A 20,695-nucleotide genomic window follows, 5' to 3' on the forward strand; every position below is an offset into this window, starting at 1 on the left:
TCACGGATGACTGAGCTTCTCACCCTGTCTCTAATGGAGACGCCAGCCACCTTCCTGAGGAAACCTATTTTGGCCGCCCATGGATTATAAATTTGAAAAAGAAAGAGTCATAACCCGCCTTGTTTGCATTTGGAAGGGTCCTGGCAGCATTTTAACACAAGTCTCTTTTAAAATGGTGGTCGATGTTTAAAATCCTTTTCTGGATTGCCGAGGGTTTTCTGGTTGCAATACCGCCAGTGGCCTCTGGACAGAATTGCGGAGGCCTGAATACACCTTTCTCCTTCCTACATGATGTTGTTTTTATTGAACATTTAAACCAACAATTTATCTTCATCCTATTCCCTTGTAGTATCTCGGTTCAATGCTTATTAAGGATCTAAGAGGGACCGAGTCCACGCAGGATGCCTGTGCAAAAATGCGGGTACGTTTCCTTTCCAATCTCATGAGCCATACACTGGACATAAATACAAGACATATAGTAAGAGTGAATTCATCTTCATGTCCTTTCCGTCTGTGTATTTATTTCCTCCAGCGGTCGACGGAGCAAATGAGAAAAGTCCCTACCATCGTCCTCTCGATCACCTACAAGGGTGTGAAGTTCATCGATGCAGCCAATAAGGTTAGCTACTGCATGCACAGCCTGCCCTGCTCGGTGTGAAAGTTCACATTTGGACCCTACAGGTCTTGATCCCGGTGCAAATAACTGAAGGTTTTGTTTCGTAATATGTTGACGGTGTTCCAGTCACACATCAGAACATCACACTGCTTCTTTTCTGTGATTATAAATGTCATGCCTGCAAGTTTATGTCAGATTTGTTCATGTTTGACAGAGGGCAAGTCGGCTCATACTGACATTTATTTGACATTTATAAAAAAAAAAATAAGACTTTAAAAGGTTGGCTTGGAAGCTCGGCTCACTACAACTGTGCATGGCTACACTTCCCTGCAATGGAGATTTAAACACGATTTATGCCTTAATGTCACCTCTTTACTACTACTTTACGTCACAATTTTTTTCATAATGCATTATCACTTATAACGTTGAAGTTCTGTGTGACATAGGTTGACATTGTGCATTGTGTTATTTATAGTCAATATGATCTGAGCCTTATGCTGCCATTCTCCTCTGTGCAGAACATCATCGCAGAGCATGAGATCCGTAATATTTCGTGCGCAGCCCAGGACCCAGAGGACTTGTGCACATTTGCCTACATCACCAAGGACTTGCAGACCAGCCACCACTACTGCCATGTGTTCAGCACAGTAGACGTGGTAAGGACACTCTTACTGTCCCGTCAGCTAATTCTGACAGGCACTAGTCTGGACCAATGACAGTTCATTTTCAGGATAGTTGCATGAACAACCGGCATCCCCGACCATGCAACAAGGCAGGCTTGTTTGGTTCTTTCGAGGATTGATTGTAAAGATTTACAAAGAATATGTTTATGGCATTTACTGTCTAACTGGGACATTTTGGGACCGATTTGCGGGGATTTGTTATGGACAAAATACACACAGCAACACACTTGTAAGAGCAAATTATGTTTGCCAATGTAAAGCAAATTTAAATAGAACAGTTAACTTCATTCACAAATATTCCACCACCCTTGTGTTGTCCTAAGGTCACATAGTGCCGTTTTCCTATATCAATGTTCTTTTTAACTACCCAAAATAACATTATTGATTCCACACAACGCTCTTTGGCAAGTACAAATCTCTACTGTCATCAATTTTGGGGTGTTGTAATCAATTTTAAAGCATCTGAAAAAACATTGAAGTGGTTTTTAAGTAGTATTGAGTAAAAGTCAAGTCTGATGATTATCCATCTACATACATTCATTTAATTGTAGTGTAAATAATTCTTATTTTCTGCTTTTCTAACTCAAACATTAGGTATAATTTCCTATAAATGAGGTTTATTGACCATAAATTCCCAAAATAACTGTAATACTAAAGTTTATAAGTTAGTGTTACGAAGTGTTAAACGTCAAAAAAAGTGACAAACATTGGGGAAAAAATCGTCAAAAGTGTTGAAAAAAGGGACAAAAATGTAAGAATGTTTTAAAAAATTTATAAAAAAACAAAATAGTGTTAACTGTGACGGGAAGACAACACAAGGGTTAAACAAGTTCCTTCCTGAGATCATTTTGGGGTCTGGCTAGTCAACAGAGCATTCCGTGATGGGAAAGAAACAGGTACTAGTTTATGGCATTTCTTTGAACCAATCCAGAAAGGAACTTGTTTTGGTGGAACATGTGTACGTTCAAAAGTTGTTTAGTCGTGTAACAGAAAACTCTGATTGGACAGATAGTCTAGCTAGCTGTCTGGATTTACCTGCAGAGATCTGAGGAGCAGTTAACCATAGTCCTCAGAAATCCACTGGAGTTTAAAATTCCAACACAAAGAATGCGGAAGGTAACGGACAGACGGCCAAAAAGAAGGACAGATGGCCGTATTTCCTGCGAAAACGGAGCAATCCCAGCAAGTGGAAGGTCGTGGATATAGTCTAGCTTAATATAAACCGTGCTGAAAGGAGCAATTTCTAGTCAGTGTTGACAATATTCCTCACTGGTAAATTTGAATTCCTCCAACATCATCTCCCGTACTTACACAGAGGAGGTGTGACAGCCTGCATCGTCTACACTGTTATCTCTAGCCTGCCCTAACTCCTCAAGGTGTCACGCTTCAGTCGGGGCTGATTGCCTTCTTGTAGACACAGCACTACTCTGGCTGTGATAACTAGCCCTCCGTTACCTGCTCAATCCCCCCTGAGATTGGATGATTATCCTGCTGATCTGACTCATAATGCAGCCAGGCTTGTTCCACACTTAATTCTTCCTAACAATAGTCTGTGTCCTCTGGGTTACTGTTCTTCTCTGGGCTCCGTGATGTCCTCTGTGGGGCTGAAAGAAGGGGCTGGCCCTCAACCAGTTTGAAAACACTCACATGACAGCATTTGTGTCATGGTCTGAGTTATTTTAAACTGTATTGATCATTTCGCTGCTATCGGCCTCCACCTGGCACCGTCCTCGCCACGCAAAGAAACCCAGAGCTGAGCACGGCCTCGGAAGGCAAGGCAGTATTTGACTCTGGGCAGATTCTTCATCGAAAGATGAATACGATTTCTGAGCTTTGTGTTCCGTGCTCCCACCATATGCTTTTTCAACTTCCCAAGGCATGTAGTGTGACGCTTCAAATCCTCTGTCTTTAGTCTGAACTACTAATATTCGGAAGCAGTCAGGGCATAACAATAGAGTGCAGCTTTAATACTAAGCTACGGCGAATGGATCCAGTTCAGGTACTGAGGGGAGCTGCTTGCTGCTGCACAAAAGTCTCAAGATTACTGCCACTTGTCCTTGTTATATAATTTTGTTTTGAAGACGTTTTAGGGAAAGAAACTGTGTTCTGATATATTTTTCTGTATAGCCATTGTTCTCTAGGCTGGGAGACTCCAGAATACTTAAAGGGGCTGCCTGCTCTAACTCTTTCTCCCCTTTCTGTATAGAACCTGACCTATGAGATCATACTGACGCTCGGCCAAGCGTTTGAGGTAGCCTATCAGCTGGCTCTGCAGGCCCAAAGGACCAAACAGCACCAGAACCTCCCAGTGGGACCCGGGTCAGAGGTCATTGAAACCAAGTCCAGCAGACCTGTACCCAAGCCACGGGGCAGCGTAAGGAAGTCGTCGGTAAGTTCGACGTTAAAACGTTCTGTAGCACAAGACACCATAGTAACATTGTAGGAACAGTTTATTGGCCACATTTTAACCCTTGTGCTGTCTTCCTGGGTAAAAATTAAGACTTTTTATAGATCCTTTTTTTTTTAATGTTTCGTTTTTCTTTAACACCGGCTACAACACCAGCATATTAGTGACACACTTTTTTGATGAAATTATTCCTATTTTTTGAGTGCTGAAATCTGAAATTATTTTGAATAATAGCTAAAATCAGAGTAGCATATGTATATGTACAGTATATACAGTATGTACATGGTATATGTCAGGATACTGTTTAGAAACAATTTAAATAATATCCCCAAATGCAATAACACTGACTAAAACCCCCCAAATTACATGAAAGTAGGTAAGTAAGTGATCATTAATTATACTCAAAAACAAAAAATGGGTTGAAAGAAACCCAAAGTTCCGATACAGAGTCTTTGACGGGTCAAAGGCCAACAGGAGGGTTAATGGATGCATGAGAATACGTTCTGCTACTGCAGTGTATTTTCCTTAATGAAAATACACTTCTCCTGTGTTTTCATGCTCTGTGTAGCACACATTGTGCTAACGTGGGAGAAGAGGCGAGGGTCTAGTCAAATTTGTCATATTTATGTCATTTGAAGAAGAAAAAAAACATAAACCTGCCATTTATAAAATCTCTACCAGTGTTCAACAGAAGCAGGAAGAGGTCAGGAATCCAGCAATACTTGTGGTGTTAAAGTATAAAATATAACTTTTGTGTACTGCAAATGCCGTTTGTCTTTTACTTCCCTTCTCTGTGCACCTTTTAAAGTAGGTTAAGTTTTAAAGTAGGTTAAGTTAAGTAGTGGCAGAAACTCTTTTCATCCTGAAGCGTATCATACATCCTGACACCTGATAACTGTGTTTTCAGAGAAACAACAATCCAGCCTTTTCAAAACAAACCCCTCAAAACACATTAGTCAAGTTTTTGAACATTTTAATCTGTCTACAGCTTTTGAAATCATTATGATTACACGGTGCAGATCCTGACCGTTAGCATTGAACGATTAAGAAGTGAGCCTTGTGCTGATTATAAATGAGATAACTACACTTCAGCGACCAGTCGCACATCTTTGCTTAGCGAATATTTGCATTTTTGCCCCCAAACCTTTATTTAATCAAATGCCCTTTTTCCTCGTAATGCAACCGTTACACACAGCTACACCTATAAGGTGCCCAGTATAACCACAGCCTGATCTGGGTTGGCTATAACAGACTGAGGTTATACCGGGCCTCCCGTCTTATCCTACATAACTCTGTCAAATTCTCTCCCTTTTTATTTTCTCTCAAGCCCTCCTCCTGTCTGTGCCACTCGTGCTTATTTTCCTTCTTCCTCTCCTCTCTCTGCCTTCCTCTTCTCCTCCTCCTGGCGGTGGTTATCTCTCCCAGGACTCTCCTCCTCTTGACAGTCGTTGCTGTGACTGTTACACCTGCACCACCCATAGTCCCTTCTTCTTACCGCTGCACTCTGCCAGCCCGGCCGCCCAGGTGCTGCCTTCGCAGCTCCATCCTCTTCACTCTTCCTCCTTTTTCTACTCACTGCCTTAAAACCCCCATAAGCCTCCATGTGTGTCTTTAAACCCATGTCTTTTCTGTTGTTGTTTTACTGATGTTTGTAGAAATATACAGTATATCTATGAGCTGCACTCTTCTACACTTAGCTACATATGGACTTATGAATGCTTTGAATATCCCTTTTGACTCAGGCGCCCCCTATTGACAATTTGGCAGTATCACAAGCACTGTCTACGCTCACAGAGAGGCATTGAATGGACAACAATGTCCTAAAAATTGACTGATGTTTTTTTCCACTACAAGTAAAGGCACTTGTATAAAAGTATCCACTCCTTAGAAAAGTAGAAGTGAAGTAAGTCCTTTAAAATTCACTTAGAGAAAAAAGTAATAGACTGACTCAAAAAGCTTTTACGTTTAGGGTAATTGTCAACACAAAACACTGCAGCTGCCTGTGAGAAGATGCTCTCTTGATTGAGGGTAATGGAGATGTAAACATAGCCACTGGAATGGATGTTGAGAATGGGATTCAGTCCAACAGTTACTAGCCAAACCTATATTTCAAATGAGTACATTACTTAAGGTGTCTCCTTGTGTTTACAGGGGGACAATGTGGAGCAGGAGGGGGATTCTCAGTCCCAGGGCAACGCCACGTGGCTCGTGGACCCCAAGGAATCCAAGCGCACTATCAGCACTAAGTACGAGACCACCATATTCTGAGTGGACCCCTCTTCTTTCCGAGTGCTGACCTACGGGCTTGGTCTAACCCCTCTTCCTTTCCCTCCTCCTGTGTGCCTTTCACTGTGACTCTGCCTCTCCGTCTCTGGGCTTTGACTGTTTCTGTTCGGTGGGATGGGATGTTGTGGAGGTTACACAGGATTTGCTAAGGGGGGGTATTTGTCACTGTCAGCCGGCTGCTCGAAGCCAAAGGAGGCTAAGATCCTAGCACTGTGATAAGGTCCTTCTGGAGCTAATAAAGTAAGCATTTGGGGGATTTTTCAGTGAGGAAAAAGAGGAACAGAAAAGGGCATAGAGGCTGATATGGACCTGCATGTTAGTGTCCCTTGCTGCTCTAGAAAATAGACAGTTCCAACTGTCTTAAGACTGGCATGCCGTCTTCTGTCAATCAATCAAACACCCGGATTTAAACCTGATGCTGGAGAAAAGTAAATGTAACCAAACACTTTTTCCAAATCCCCAAGTGTGTAAGTGCATCTTCCCCTGTCCTGTCTTTTTGATCTTTTTTCATAACAAATGCCTTCTATGTTCACCCTGTCAGCATTGCCTTTTTTATTTTTTTGCCAATCACTACCATGTTAATATTTCGTGGCTGCTGGTGAAAAGAGTTAATCATTATAAAGAGGGGGTAATCCGTCGCCATCGCGCTGTTTTTGTCCATTACTTCGGTGTTATTTTGACTTTATTTTAACCTCACTGCTTTGTGTGTGTGTTTGTGTCTGTGTCCCTTCCCTATAGCTGAACACTGTGGCCACTCCCAGCCAGTAAGAAAGGACAGGAATGAGCGCTGTTGCATGGTGGGTAAGATGTTTAGTGACCCACTTCGCATGCAGCAGAATCACATCACCAGTTGGACCAGCCGCACCACAGTAACACACGAGCCTGGAGACAAACAGACGTAAAGCTTTCAACACTACACGGTCCACCAGATCACCTAAACTCATCGACTTCATCGTGCCACATGCGTATGCACACGCTCCATTTAGCTTCCTGTCTATCACAAAGTCATGCTTGTCCCAGAGTCAGATGTACAGTATTTGTTGTGCTTTATGCATTTCCTGAGAAATGAATCGTTGCCTCCTAACACCGATCAGGCCTCCCTCATAGAGGGTCAGTGTTTACACTTTGAGGAAATGTACCTACGTACATAACCTAACCTATGTCACAATGTAGAACCTGTAGTTTAAAGGGGTGCTATGCAGTTTTGGCCATTTCTTTGCTGTTTTCTCGCAGGTTTCCCCTACCGGCTCAGCCATGACGATAGTGGGAATAACTCCATCGCTACCTTGTTAGCCGGTTCCTGAATGGTCGTATGTGTGCAGTGACGTGAAGCAATTCGTTACATTGCAAGACCTGATATCAAGGGATACTTCTTGAGTCCGGTGACTAGCAAGGCCAAAGTTATAAGGTTGGTTTTTCCGCTCACAGGTCCTAGGGGAGAGCGAGACAAGGTCATAAAACCATTCTAATGGCTCCGAAGCTGTTCACTTAAAGTGCCCAATTATGAAAAAAACACTTTTTCTGGGATTTGGGATGTTATTTTGTATATCTGGTGCTTCCATGCACATACACACTTGACATGTCTTCATGTCAAATAAAACTTTCCATGCTGTTTTGAGTGAGATACGGTTGCTGAATGTCTTCTGCCTTCAGTCCACGGATGGGCTGTTAAAAATCTGCACGGTTTTCTACGTCACTAGCCGAGATGGCTGAGATGAGGTGGCTAAATGTAGCACATGCTAGCGCTAGCATGCTAGCTCGTTCTCAATGGCGAAACACTGTTACAACACACACTGGTTCACCAAAATCTACAAAAGAACTACTTCCATGTTCCTGTCCTGCAGGTATTCCTGCCGTGTACTGACCAAAGTTGGAGAAGATTTATCTAGCTGATGTGATCTTGGCTAGCTACTAAGCGTGTGAAACTCCCAACAAAGATAGTATAGAAGTAGGATGTCTCACTCTGTAGCTAAAGCAAGTGAGAGGTGTCACTCTGTGGCTAAAGCAGAGACCCAAACACACAGGGTGAAAACAGAATCTGCAGCAATGTGCAGTGCAACAAAAATATGGTGTTTTTGGATAATGAAACCATGTAAACCTATTCTGGTACAAACTCAAAATACAATTATGAACCTGAAAATGAGCAGAATATGGGCACTTTAAGGTAAATTCAGCTACAAAAACTGCATAGTTCCACTTTAAGGGGAAGTGACTGAGAAGAGGAACATTACTGTTATGGAACAAAGGTACAAAGGAACAGAGCGAGATCTCACACAGGTACACACTCCTTCCTGGAATCGTCCTGTATCCACACATTTGTAGCATCTCTACACGACCATCCGCTTGTCATCCACAACATACATGTGTAACTGTGATAAACAATGTAATCTTGCACGGGAGGAACTCTAACCAAACTCAAAAGGGCAGAGGAACGGACACTACAAAGACTGTTTTATAGTAATAATAATAATAATAATAATATAACGGGGTGGTTTTTATTTGATTTGAAAGTTTTTCTGTATGTTTTAATTGTTTTAAGGACAATGATGTGTCCTAATGCTGGAACTAGATCAGGTGTGGTTCACTGCAGCTCTCACTCTCTCTCTCTCCCTCTCCCTCAGCTCCTTTGTTCAGTTAACCTAGACGAGATTCTTAACCAAACCTGCCATGCAGGCTGGTATGTCTGTAGATGTTAGCTGCAGAACAGAACAAAAAGGCACACAGCATGTTTCTCTTAGCTAACTCCCAGTATGTTGACTGTTAATGGTACTTTTTGGTCAGCTGGTGTGTATATGGGTAGTCTGGTCGTTTGATTTAACTGTTGTATATGTGGTACGTTGTCAGGCCAGGACATTAACTCTATGGTACACTGTCTTCAGCTCGCTGGTGTCGGCACCTTCGGCCACCAGCCTGGTCCCGTTCTGCTTTTGCACATTGGTAAGGATCAGGAGAGATATTTAGGGACTTATCTCACAAGAACAATGATGAGAATGATATTGTACATGAATCTAGCGGTCTGTATTTTGATACTTGAATGATTTTTGCTTTTATAGATATCTATATATATGTATATGTATGTATGTACGTATGTAATTTTTGACGTTTGTCAAAAGAGAGAAAAGGACTATGTCTTATAAAGTTAAACATATCGTGAATAAATACCCTGTGATTAAAAAAAGATTTAAAAAAAAATAAAGACTGAGAAAACAATGACTCAGAAGAGGGACCTCACTTCCGAAAAAAAAAAGATTGTAAATAATCTTGGGCTTCCAGTCTTTTTTATGATTATTTTTCATAATTGTAAACTAATAAATGGCGCCATTAGAAATGCTGACTCTTGACCCTTTATTTTCTTTCTCATTCACTGGTCTTGTTTAATGTTATTGCGGAACATTTTGCATTCTTTTTCCTAATTTGTTGTGCAGTTGTGCTGCAGATGCTGCGGCTCAATACTGTCTCCATTTGTCAGAGAGCACGGGGAAGTGTCTGGATGAAATGTTTTGTTTGCGCCCTCGGCGTCCATTTCAGAAACCTTTCTCTGCTGAAGGATGGACCGCAACCGCTCCCAGCCAATGCCTTGGTAAAGGGGAGCAGCACTAAATTCTGGGTCCTGTAGAAAGGCATTTCCTAAGGGCCCCTCCACACATCCATAGCTATTCATTCTAGGATCTTTTTGGGCCCTCCTCACATGAGTACTCAGTCGTCTCCCCCCCCCCCCCCCCCCCCCCCCCCCCCCCCCCTTCTGACAGGCTACAGTGACATTAACAGTCCAGAAAGCATTTTAATTGGGACTAGCATGTTCCTACAGTATATTTCTACGCCTTTAAAAGTCACTTTCCAGCTGTAAATGATTAACTCCATGGATAGGTTAAGGGGTTTTCTTGCCCTGTTGACTCCATTTATCTTTAAGTACTGTTACAGATACGTTTTGTGACCTTGTTTATTTTTTTATCAGCTCAGATTAATTGGAATATTTATCTAGTACATTTTTGCATTTATAACTGCATTACCCCAGCTCCATGTTGAGCATTGACATCATTTTCTTGTCTTTGTCAGAAGGGAAATAGTTCAACAATGAAGACAATTAGTGCAACTATAATTCAAATGCCAACTGCTGTAAAATATGTCAACAATGACAAGGTATTAAACTGTTGGCTCAAAAATAATTCTGCGTTCCTGTCTGTAGGGCTGTGTCTTTGGCCAACACACAAACATCAGAGGGTAGATATTATGAAATTACACATCTGCTTATTTTCATAGATAAGAAACAGACGTCACAGATGTATGCCGCTGTTCCTGAAATGCAGATGGATTCTTGCATGCTGATTACGAGGCTGTTATTTACAGACAGACATGCTTTGTTCACAAACTCCAACATGCCAAATGGACACAAACTATTCACAGCATGCAGCATTTTTTTTAAGGATACACAAGTATAAACAGGACACAATTTTATGGTGCCACTTTCTAATAAGGCACAATAATGAGAACATGTAGTTTTATTAACTATAAACTTTATACATTGGTTATAAGGTTTGGGATTACAAGGTTGGGGGGAAAAAACCTGGCTAAAAAATGCAGTTATAAATGTAACTTATTAATAGATAATGGCTTTCACACACATTTATGTTGCCCTCAGGTTGAACTGTAATCCCTTAACTTTTGATCTAAAGACATGAGGTGAAAATGTCCTTTTTGTCCAACACTTTGGTTTATGACAAGTCACACATTATGTAGCCTGCCAGCCTACTTATATTTATTTTATATGACTGTCATATTTTGTGAAGTTGTTTTTGCTGCGGAGACTAAAATTAGAATTTATGTCTTCTGGGTTGCGTTTTTTTTGGCTGCCGTTTCTCCATTGGCTCTTTCGTTGTAACGTCTTCACTGATTGGCCGCACACACCAACCTGTCCGTGAGCTAATTGGCTCACCTGGCTGCAGTTGGACTTCCAGGAACAGTGGAGCTGTCGGAGGGGAGTGAGGTGCACACAGCGGCGATGGACTGACATCTGAAAACTGCTCTTTACTCCCACAGCTGCAGACTTCATGTCACTCTAACATCTCCGGTGAGTTAGCAGGAAATCATGCGGGGTTTGTTTCTGCTTTATTCATGGCTACAGAGGAGTTAACACCTGTGTAATTACAGTTTTTTCTGAAAATGTAATCCACCTGATTTAGACTGGTGTGTGTGAAACATGTCTCGAGAACAAACCATGATCTCTTTTTTTATTTGATCATTTCCTGTAGTTAAGAGGGTTTAGGAGTGGGACTGACTCTTATTTGCACAGAAAGTGTCATCCTGTGTTAGTTAGAAGTTTGAGGGGAGGAAAGTTGGGTGTGATTTACTATAAGAAAAGAAGAGAAAGAACTACTCCAACATATGGCCAGCATTGCTGATCACTTCATGCTCTATGAAAGCCCATATTCCCTTTGCAAGATGACACATTGAATCACTAAAGAATCTGACCTGTTGGTGGCTTAGTGGGTAGAGGTCAAGTCAAGGAAAGTACAAATATTTGCACATGAATGTCAATAATAGAGATTTCAGTGGGACAAGTTGCCAAGCTAAACATTAATGAAATAACTATGTTCACTCCAGCAGGTTGGAAGTTGCACAACCTGATGGAGTTTACCATGAACCTTTTACTGTTAATCATTAAACCAGCTCTCTGGCTGTCCTTGAACACATACTTCACTTTTTTATATTTTTTATTTTACAATCACACCATAGTTTGTCATCACAGACTGTGAATGACGAATCCTTGGATTGTAAATCTGGCTCACAAACTGTGCAGCTGTTCTCACGGTCACCGCATTAAAACACTTGGAGCTGATCCTCTCCTTTTATAGTTTTATAGAAAGTGTTTTTATCTGCAGAGATAGATAAAGGTAATTCAAGTGGAACACCCTGTCACATCAGAGTGCTCGGCTGAATTTAAAGTTGCCTTACAGACATGGGAGCAAGCAAAGTGACATTCCTGTCCCTATGAAACCCTGACTCAGCAGTGGGTGTAGTGAGCTCCGCCACTGCTGCCCTACAGGTTTGCCGCCTTGTTCAGGTTTGAGGGAGATAGGTGTTGGCCGCCCATGCTTGGGCAGGTGTTTCTCGCTCGGCGGATCTGAATGGGCTAATGGGAGGGACGGTAATTAGCAGTGGGTGCTTTGTCAGTCAGCCGCTGTTGCCAGAAAACACAAGTGCGTGTTGGTGATCAGGTTTTTCCCCCAACTGTCATTGTTATGTCTTCATGTCAACAAGACAGAAATGGCATTGCTCTTTGTCAGTGAACCAGATGGAAAACAGAACCCTAAGGACATTATCGCGTTCACAAAATCTCCTTCCAGCCAAGTTATTTCTTTTCTTGTAATTTGAATCTTTAAACTCTTGTTTTCCTAAAGCAAGTGAGAAAAGAATAAAAAAAAGATATTTCTAAATCGGTTTGTAATTCTTTCATTCAAGCATTTTCTAAAATTACGTTTTATTTTTTTTTCATGCATCCTGCCTTCTTCTTTCTTGTTTAAAACTCAAGACGCTCTGAAAATGAAATCTTCAATCGATTGAAGTGTGCTGGAAACAGTTTCAAATTCTTACTGCTCTGTACCTGCAGATGTGTGAACTTGGTTCTCAGAAAAATGTTTAATTATAAAAGAATTGACTTGATGAGATTTTCTTGTCAAATATGGTATGTTTTTACCTTTTACATGCCTCTAAAAATCCTTCAAATTAAAGAAATCTGAGAAGGATACTGCTCTTGATGCAAAAGTACAGACATGTCTTCATTTTAAGGTCAGGAGCCAAAAGGGTTTGGGGCTACTGCTCGAGATCACAAAAGCTAAGAAAAATCAGGTGTTACATTCAACTGAGACATGTTACAACCTATGAATTACATATAAATCATAAATTTTAAGAGTTTATTTGAGATGAAATGGGAATTTCCTCCCATTGGAAAGCACAGGGTTTAGTAAAACTGAAGTTGTAGCCAGGAGTTTTAGAACTTCGGATGTCTAAATCCTGATGATTCAGAAGACAACCAGAAAGCAAATCTCTAAATTGTTTCATTTTTTTCCCAAATTTTATTCCTTCTGTTAACTGTTCAGTTACATTTTCTGTAGGGTTATTTTATTTCTCAAAACCTGTTTTAAAGTCAATTTCCTACTATCAGGGAAAAATACTGAATCCTGTACATTGTTGTTATTGCTCTGATTGCCACTAATGGAATTGTCTTGTGTTCATACAATGGCAATCATGTAAAGTATCTTGAATTTTGCAAAGTCATATTACTTGAATCTGCCTCTAAAATTCCCATCATATGTTATTTCTTTACTTGTGGTTTACCGGCTTACTAATCCCCCAAAGTCACAGGAATAGAAATAATATATATAATGAAAATGAGTCCTGACTTCACTATCCTCATTGGTCACTACTAACCTAAATAAAAACCAGTCAGTGATTGATCTTTTACGTCAGTAATATGCAGTCCATTATGAGAAACCCTAAAAGCATTTCTTGTATCACGCACAATTTAAATTTAGACTGTTGTCCTGGCAGAGCGGACATATTGCTTGTGTTGACCGAGTGTCTGTGCCTGGCTCATGCCCCAGTAATTACTAGAACTCACAGCCTGCATGCAGTCGCCGGCTTTTGGAAGCTAATTCCCAGACTCATTATGGGAAACCTTCATATGTTGCTTCTATATGTTATCAAATGTTCTCTAAGATAAAAAAAACAATGAAGTTATGATGCATTCCAGGCAACCCGTAACCCGTATTTACACAACCGTCTACCTGTGAAAGTGCCCCGGAACGGCAGCCAAGCCCGTAACTTACTACCATTGAACTCGTACCAGATCGTTGTACTACCAGAGTTTTGACGTCACACACACAAACGACAATGGCGTCCCCTGTTGATGCTGTACCTTTCTTATAGTGTCTATCTATGTGCTGTACAGACGCCGGTGATTAATGAAGAGAAATAGAAATAAATAGGCAACGTAAATTTATTCCGCACATTGTATTCAACACAATACACATACAATGTAGAACTACAGGTTATGTTTATTAAATGAAGCCAAAAATATGTCGGCGACTAGAAATCGCTAGTATCAGCTAGCGGTAGCTAACGTCAACGTTAGGTAGCCGCTAGCTAACGCTAGCTAGAAGGGTTTGTCGTGACTTCGCCTGGAAAGCTACCAGGTCGTGAGTCGTGACTTGAAGTCGTAACTTACGGGCTAAAAAGTGTGTCTAGAACGCAGCGTTAGCTTTGCTCTGCCTTCACGAACACACCTGAACCTGATTGTGCAGCTTTGGCTTTGTGATGAATAAGCAATATAACAGGTTGTAAAGTGTTGTCATGGGATACAGTATAGTCTATTTGTGTAACCTATTTAGGCAAAATCCACTACAGAGTCTTAGCCTTAGTTGATCAAATATGACCCCTTCACGTATCAAACATTGTTCATTGTTGGTAATATTTGCTTCAGTCACTTGCTAACGCACTTTAAAGCACTTCAAATGGAAAGTAAAGAGGGATGGAGGAATGTTGCTTTGAGTGGCCTTTTCTTTAAGGTCTTGTGAAATCATAAACTGCTTTTTTGTTACCAAATCAGCCGTTGTTAGTGAGGATTATGAAAACTCCCTTCCTTGTATCCCTTCAGCAGATGTGGTGCCAGTTATAATTTCCTTCTAGGTTTTGGCTGGCATGTAACATTTACAGCATAATAAGCAGGAAACACGTGTATGCAATAATAAATAACACAACATATCAACTGTCTGTGCATAGATAATACATGACGGGGAGCGTGTCATGAGTATTCACAAACAAATATGAGCATTTTTGTCGCTTGATTGTTGACTCAAAGTGCCTGGAATACCAATTGATAAACTGCTTATCACTTATTTACACAGCATAACCTGATTGCTACAATGCAAACTATCCTCTTCCTTCTATCACACTACTGATGTTTATGTATTACTCCATTAAACCTATATCAAGGACAATAGAAATGTGTTCATGTCATAATTCTGTTAGCACAATTTATAAGGGCTACAACTTATAAAAGTATTGTTTTTTTTACTAATTACTCTGCCGCTTATTTATATGATTAATTGATTTGTTTATAAAATGTCAGAACATTTCCCATTTTTATTAATATCTTTTCACTGCAGCTAAATGGGACAACACTGTCTATGGACACACAAACAGGGAATTTTACACTAAAAAGACACTTTTGCACAAAACCAGGACTGTAATGTCCCGCATCACTGGAACTGGAATACCATTAGGGAAGAGTGTTTGAATGGGCGATATGAACAAGATGAATGATAACTGTAAAATCTGTTTTAATATCCATGAAGGCAAATTGTGATCCTATTCTTTAACATAACATAACACAAAAACAATCTATTGACTTCATATTAATCTGTGTAGTGTAATTAAATATTTACTAATTTGTCTATTAATTTATATAATGACTAAATTAGCATAACTGGTAATGTTTTAATACGTCACAATGACAGCACATTTAGCATCTTAAATAGGAGCGCTGTTACATTATGAGGATCATTTAGCTATCAGCTGTGATGGATGGCACTCGTTTATCACACAAATGAAACATTTTGACGTTAATAGTTGTTGCTGTGATGCTTACCAACTAATTTTCTGAACTATTACGGCTTCATCTCATTTCTTAGTACTTGATCAGTTCTGTAAAGGAGATGTTCATGGATGACATTGGATCCGATTCCAGTTTTTGTCCCATTCTCACCTTTTCTCCTTGACCTTTTCAGATTCTTCCTCCAACTGATTCTTAATAAAATCAAAAGAGGACTTTGAGGCCCAGGTCCCGCGTTCGTCTTCTTCCTTATGCAATGCCGAAGAGTGACACGTGGCCAGGCAGCGTTGCCATGGAATCCTTGAGCAATTTGGACAGTGCCGGGAGCTGCGACAGTGTAATCAGCGTGAACTCTGGCTATGTGAGTGCTGCTGTAGATCTCCTCATCTCTTCTTTCCCACTGACCCTTGTTGCTCATTGATGCAACATATTGACACACTTTCCTCTGGTCCATCTGAATAAACATTCATAATATCAATGCTTCTGTCTGAATATATCTTTTTTTTTTTTTTTTCATGGTATCAGCTGCTGGCCATCCTGACACTCACCACACTCCACCTACTTACTCTACTGTACTGCTTATTATTTTTAACACATTCTGTGTATATATATATATATATATATATATATATATGTTTTGGTATTATTTACATTTCTTATCTTTTTTCATACTTAGAGAATGTGTGACATGCACCTACAACACCAAAACAAATTCCTTGTATGTGTAGTAGACATACTTGGCGATAAAGCTGATTCTGATTTGCATAAACACATCGAAACAAAGCTGCAACATATCGCAATAGACACTCAGAGATTTTTTTTGTGTTAGTTGAAAGAAAATACCAGTAGTCTTTTTTTTTTTCTCAGTGGGGCCTATTATATTCAACACTTCAATATCTGTTTATTTATCGCAAGTGATATCGTTATCACGATATACAACGTTGTCGCTTGTTTTCCTCATATCGTGCAGCCCGTCCGTCCGTCTCTGTTGGAAAGGGGAAATTGAAGAACTGAGATTTGTGCGTGACGTCTGCACGGACATTAACAGTAAATATGAGAAAGGTGAAATGAGAGAAGATGAAAGGAAGTGAATCTGTTGGAGGTGAAATACACTCATGTTTGTTCACGCAGGGCTTCAGTGAGAGTTTCCTTTTAAAGATAGCCAGGGGGGAGAATATCTCACGTGGTTAACATGCACCTGCACTCCCCTGAGGAACAGTCTCCTGACAGGCCAATATAGAAGAAGAAGTAATTAGTCAGTCCTTCGCAGCTGTTCGAACACTAAAAAACGTTGACCTATTGTCCTTGTCCTGTCTCTCATGGCCGTGTCAAGGGCGAGAGAGATTGCTGATAAATTACTAAGTTTCTATCCACCTGTCAATCGAATTATCTGAAGTTTGGTCAAAAAAACTCATGCGAATGAAGCTGGTGAAAGTGTGTTCCCATCCAACGGTTGGTTTTTAGAAATTTTAAGGTGTTTCCATTTATTTTTGATAAATGATAAATGATTGCATTTCTGAGATTTTTGCTATCTAAAATAGCCGTTATATTTTGCTCGTAAGTTAAATTCAGAAAGTCTCTCGTCTCCTTGTTATACTGGGAAGAAATTAACTAAAACTTCTTCTTTGTTTTGTGGTGGGTTGCAACCATAAATTGACCTAAAACTTAACTACAATGCATTTTTTATACGGCAAATGACGTTTCCATGAGCGTTTATCGCATAAGTCATATATCAATCAATATAAAATCAGATGAGACCAAACGTATTTCCTCTGAGTCGATATTCGTCGACTCTACAAAGAGCTACGTCAAAGCTACTGTTCTGAGTTAAAAACCTCGTAAATCTCTTATTTTGTGTGCAGAGTGAAGACAGCATGGAGCACTTATCTCCCGAAGAGAGGGCATGTCTCATGTATCTGGAGGAAACCATTGAAGCGTTGGAGGTGCAGGAGGACAGCGGCTTATCCAATGATGAACCAGATCCTGGGTTACAGGCAGACAAAATGGGTCGGATGAGAGTAAATGGTATGTTGTGATGATATATTCAGGTTTTTTAGTTGTGTGTGTGTGTGTTTGTCTCTGTGTGTATTTTACGCCAAAATAACATCAATACCTGCAGTACTAACTGGAGTAATGTTATTTTTTTAGGTATTTCCAGTTTGGAGTCTGGAAGAGACCAGAAATCAGAGCCTGGATCCAGAGTGTTACCCACCGAAGACAATGCTAAGCATCACGCTCTAAATCAGAACTTAAAACCACAGTCCTCTCCTCTCCTTGAAACATCAATGAACCACATAACTCAACCCGAACCTCCAGTCGTTGAAGCAGTTGCTGATTGCAAAATCCACTCATCAGCTACTCAGTTGTGCGTTTCCACGGATGGAGACGGTAGTCTCAAGATTGTCTCAAGTGCCAGTCTTTGCCCCGATCAGGCCACTGGGGCCTCAGAGATAAATGTGGGTGTGATCCCTCCTCCCTCAGACTTCATGGATGAGCCAGGCTTTCCTCCACTGCCAGAGAAAGTAGAAGACCTTTCTCCATCTGCAGGAATATCCAACAACAAGCCAGAGACAACTATTGACTTGGAGCAGCTACGCCAGAGAGCCACTGCACAAAAAACTTCACTGGGTTCCTCTGGGACCCAGGACCCTCCAAACCAGCCCCCAAAACTGAGCCTTCCAGCCGTCAGCTCTGGTCACTTAATTAGTCCTCTTCCTGAACCCTCTGAGCTCAGAAGTCCACCTGCCGTGGCCCCCAAGCCCAAGAAGCTTCCCCCCAACATTGTTCTGAAGTCACACAAGGCAGCAGCGGCCGGCTCAGATGGCGCCTCAGGACATCCGGTGCCCACTAGCAGTGACCGGCTCTTGTTGGACCCCCAGAGGGTTCACATCGAGGCCCTCCGAAAGCTTGGCCTGCTCCCTGCTGAGGCACAATCAGGCCCCACCCTGAGCTCTAACCTTGCTCCCAAAACTAGAAGTTCACAGACAACTCCTCCTTCTCCAGTCAGCCCAGCAGCTCCACATACACCACCCGTGATCCCATCTCACACCAGTGTCAACAGTCCACCACTGGTTTCCATGCCGCTCCAGTCTCCTGCAGCTGTGTTGCCATCGGCTACGTCTACTGCTCCTGCAGTCCAGCCTGCTGAGGTTCTCCCAGCGCCTGCCGCTTTCAGTGACCCCGTTGAACCTCCGCTGTCAGATAACGATGCTGTCAAAGATGCTTCACAAGCCACAGTAAATGCAAAGGTGAACACGCCCCCTTTCACCCCTCCTGCACTGGTCAAACATCTAACCCCTCCCAAGGTGGTAGGTGTTAAGTCAGCCACCCTGGAGCGCTCTGGCCCGGGTCTAAGCAGCTTTATGGCTAGTCAAGAGTCCGAGGAGGCCAGCCAGGGTGTCAGCAGTGAGCAGAGCCTCAGCCAGCTGCGTAACAATCGGGCACGCCCCGCATCTCTGGGGAGTGGGAAAGAGTTTACAAGAACTCAGGCTGACGGTTTGCCGGTGGGCCATGCCAGCAGCAAAGAGCCAGACTTACGGAAGTCCCTGCCTGCCAAAACTGCCTTTCAGCACTCCGGAGACTCTAAGAAGCTGCTACGATCCCAAGGCATCAGTGTTCTGATCTGCCCTAGTGCAGAAAACGGAGAGAAACGCCGCGAGGCCCTGAAGAAGCTGGGGCTGCTCAGGGACTGAGGCCTCGATCTTACACCTCATACACGATCTTACACCTCTGCCACAGGCTTCCTATAGATGCCACATTTAACCCTGGTGTTGTCCTATAAAAAATTATATAAGAAATATAGGATTTCTACCACCAAATTGCCCCAAAATATCTTGGATGCATGCATGTATGTTGCATGGAACCCATACAACATATACTGTACATCCATGTTGTTCAAAGGTAAAATTAATGATAACTTCAATTGATTTTTGTTCATTTTAATTTCACAGCATTTTCATTTTTTTTTTTAAATAGCTCTATCATAGTATCCGAACTTTGACATAAACTAGCCTGTGATTCACTCAAAATAATTCATAATTACAGCTTTTTTTCAAACTAAAAAATTTTGTATAATGTCACTTAAATTAGGTGTGTTGGCCATGAGTAAAAAAGTGTTTAAAAAAGTTTTTAAAAGCATAAAAAAGCAACATGAATGCGGACAAAAACCCAACAAAAAATTAATTTTCAATTTTGATCCGAAAGGACAACGTCAAATTCATGTTTGAAGGGAGGACAATCCAAGGGTTAAAGGAACATAGCAGAGATTGATACAGGATTGATGAAGGCATTACAAAACTTTCGGGGAGCAGCTTAAACCACTTATTTATGCACTTTCATTTTCCGTCATTTTCATTTTCATTTTCATTTTCATTGACTCAATGTCATATCCACTCTACTGTACTTGTTACTCATATTGTACAGCCATATGTTTGGGATATTCACTGACCTTCTAACTGTAGCTGTGCTTTTTGTAAATTAAAAATACTGTTACTTTTAAAAGGCAGTGAGTAATTTTGTCCTTTTAATGTGTCTTGTGATCAGCTATGAACCTTTTTGGACACCAATGTCTGTTTTAACACGTTTGTTACAGTGACACCACTGTGAGGCTGGTTCCCCTCTTAGTTCTCCTTTTAGATACCTAAAAGTCACTTTTGTTTACTTTCAGTTCCTAAAATCCGTATTTTTCCGTTACTGACCATAGCAACTGTCTAATATTTTGTGTACTTAACATGAGCTGCATTAATCTTGAATTGCTGTTTTTTAAAACAAAGGACTTTGTGAATACAAATGTATGAAGTACTGTATGTCCTGCAATACTTAACTCAAAGCACATAGTCAGCGGCCACTGGGTGATAAGAATCTAAAACATGCCGTTTGAACGGTTGCATGCAAAGTGACGGAATGTGTCATATTTTCCTCTGGTGGCATGTGAAGCGTCGGCCCTCACTAACATGTGACATCATTAATTGAGGCACCAGTTTTCTGCTTCATCTTCAGCACCAGGGGCGTAACACAAACTTCCGGTCCTTCTAGAAAGGCATTTTCTATGGGCCCCTCCCCGCATCCACAGCTATTCATTCTAGCATCTTTTT

At 41.2% G+C, this 20,695-nt stretch overlaps 2 protein-coding genes across 14 annotated transcripts in view; both read left to right on the forward strand.

Moving 5' to 3' along the window:
- LOC117947987 (ankyrin repeat and SAM domain-containing protein 1A-like) overlaps positions 1-7,000 on the forward strand; it is a 72,688-nt gene extending 65,688 nt beyond the window's left edge. For 10 of the 13 annotated variants that reach the window (XM_034877389.1, XM_034877391.1, XM_034877397.1 and 7 more), the window contains 5 exons: positions 350-421; positions 533-619; positions 1,135-1,272; positions 3,506-3,688; positions 5,858-6,113. In XM_034877389.1, the coding sequence (XP_034733280.1) occupies positions 350-421; positions 533-619; positions 1,135-1,272; positions 3,506-3,688; positions 5,858-5,974 (597 nt within the window). In that variant the 3' untranslated portion in view covers positions 5,975-6,113. Of the gene's footprint in view, positions 1-349; positions 422-532; positions 620-1,134; positions 1,273-3,505; positions 3,689-5,131; positions 5,231-5,857; positions 6,114-6,730 lie in introns of those variants that run through there. The other 3 variants (XM_034877400.1, XM_034877394.1, XM_034877390.1) reach the window with 3 other exon arrangements.
- A 3,927-nt stretch (positions 7,001-10,927) lies between these two features.
- On the forward strand, positions 10,928-20,026 carry LOC117948024 (specifically androgen-regulated gene protein). The gene is made up of 5 exons (XM_034877457.1): positions 10,928-11,060; positions 15,778-15,963; positions 17,465-17,627; positions 17,751-19,364; positions 19,852-20,026. Exons 2-4 carry the CDS (start codon positions 15,859-15,861, stop codon positions 19,292-19,294), a joined length of 1,812 nt encoding a protein of 603 aa, XP_034733348.1. The 5' UTR covers positions 10,928-11,060; positions 15,778-15,858; the 3' UTR covers positions 19,295-19,364; positions 19,852-20,026.
- Positions 20,027-20,695: the final 669 nt, after the last annotated feature.

The sequence above is a fragment of the Etheostoma cragini genome, chromosome 7 (genome assembly GCF_013103735.1).
Source record: "Etheostoma cragini isolate CJK2018 chromosome 7, CSU_Ecrag_1.0, whole genome shotgun sequence".
Lineage (NCBI taxonomy): Eukaryota > Metazoa > Chordata > Actinopteri > Perciformes > Percidae > Etheostoma > Etheostoma cragini.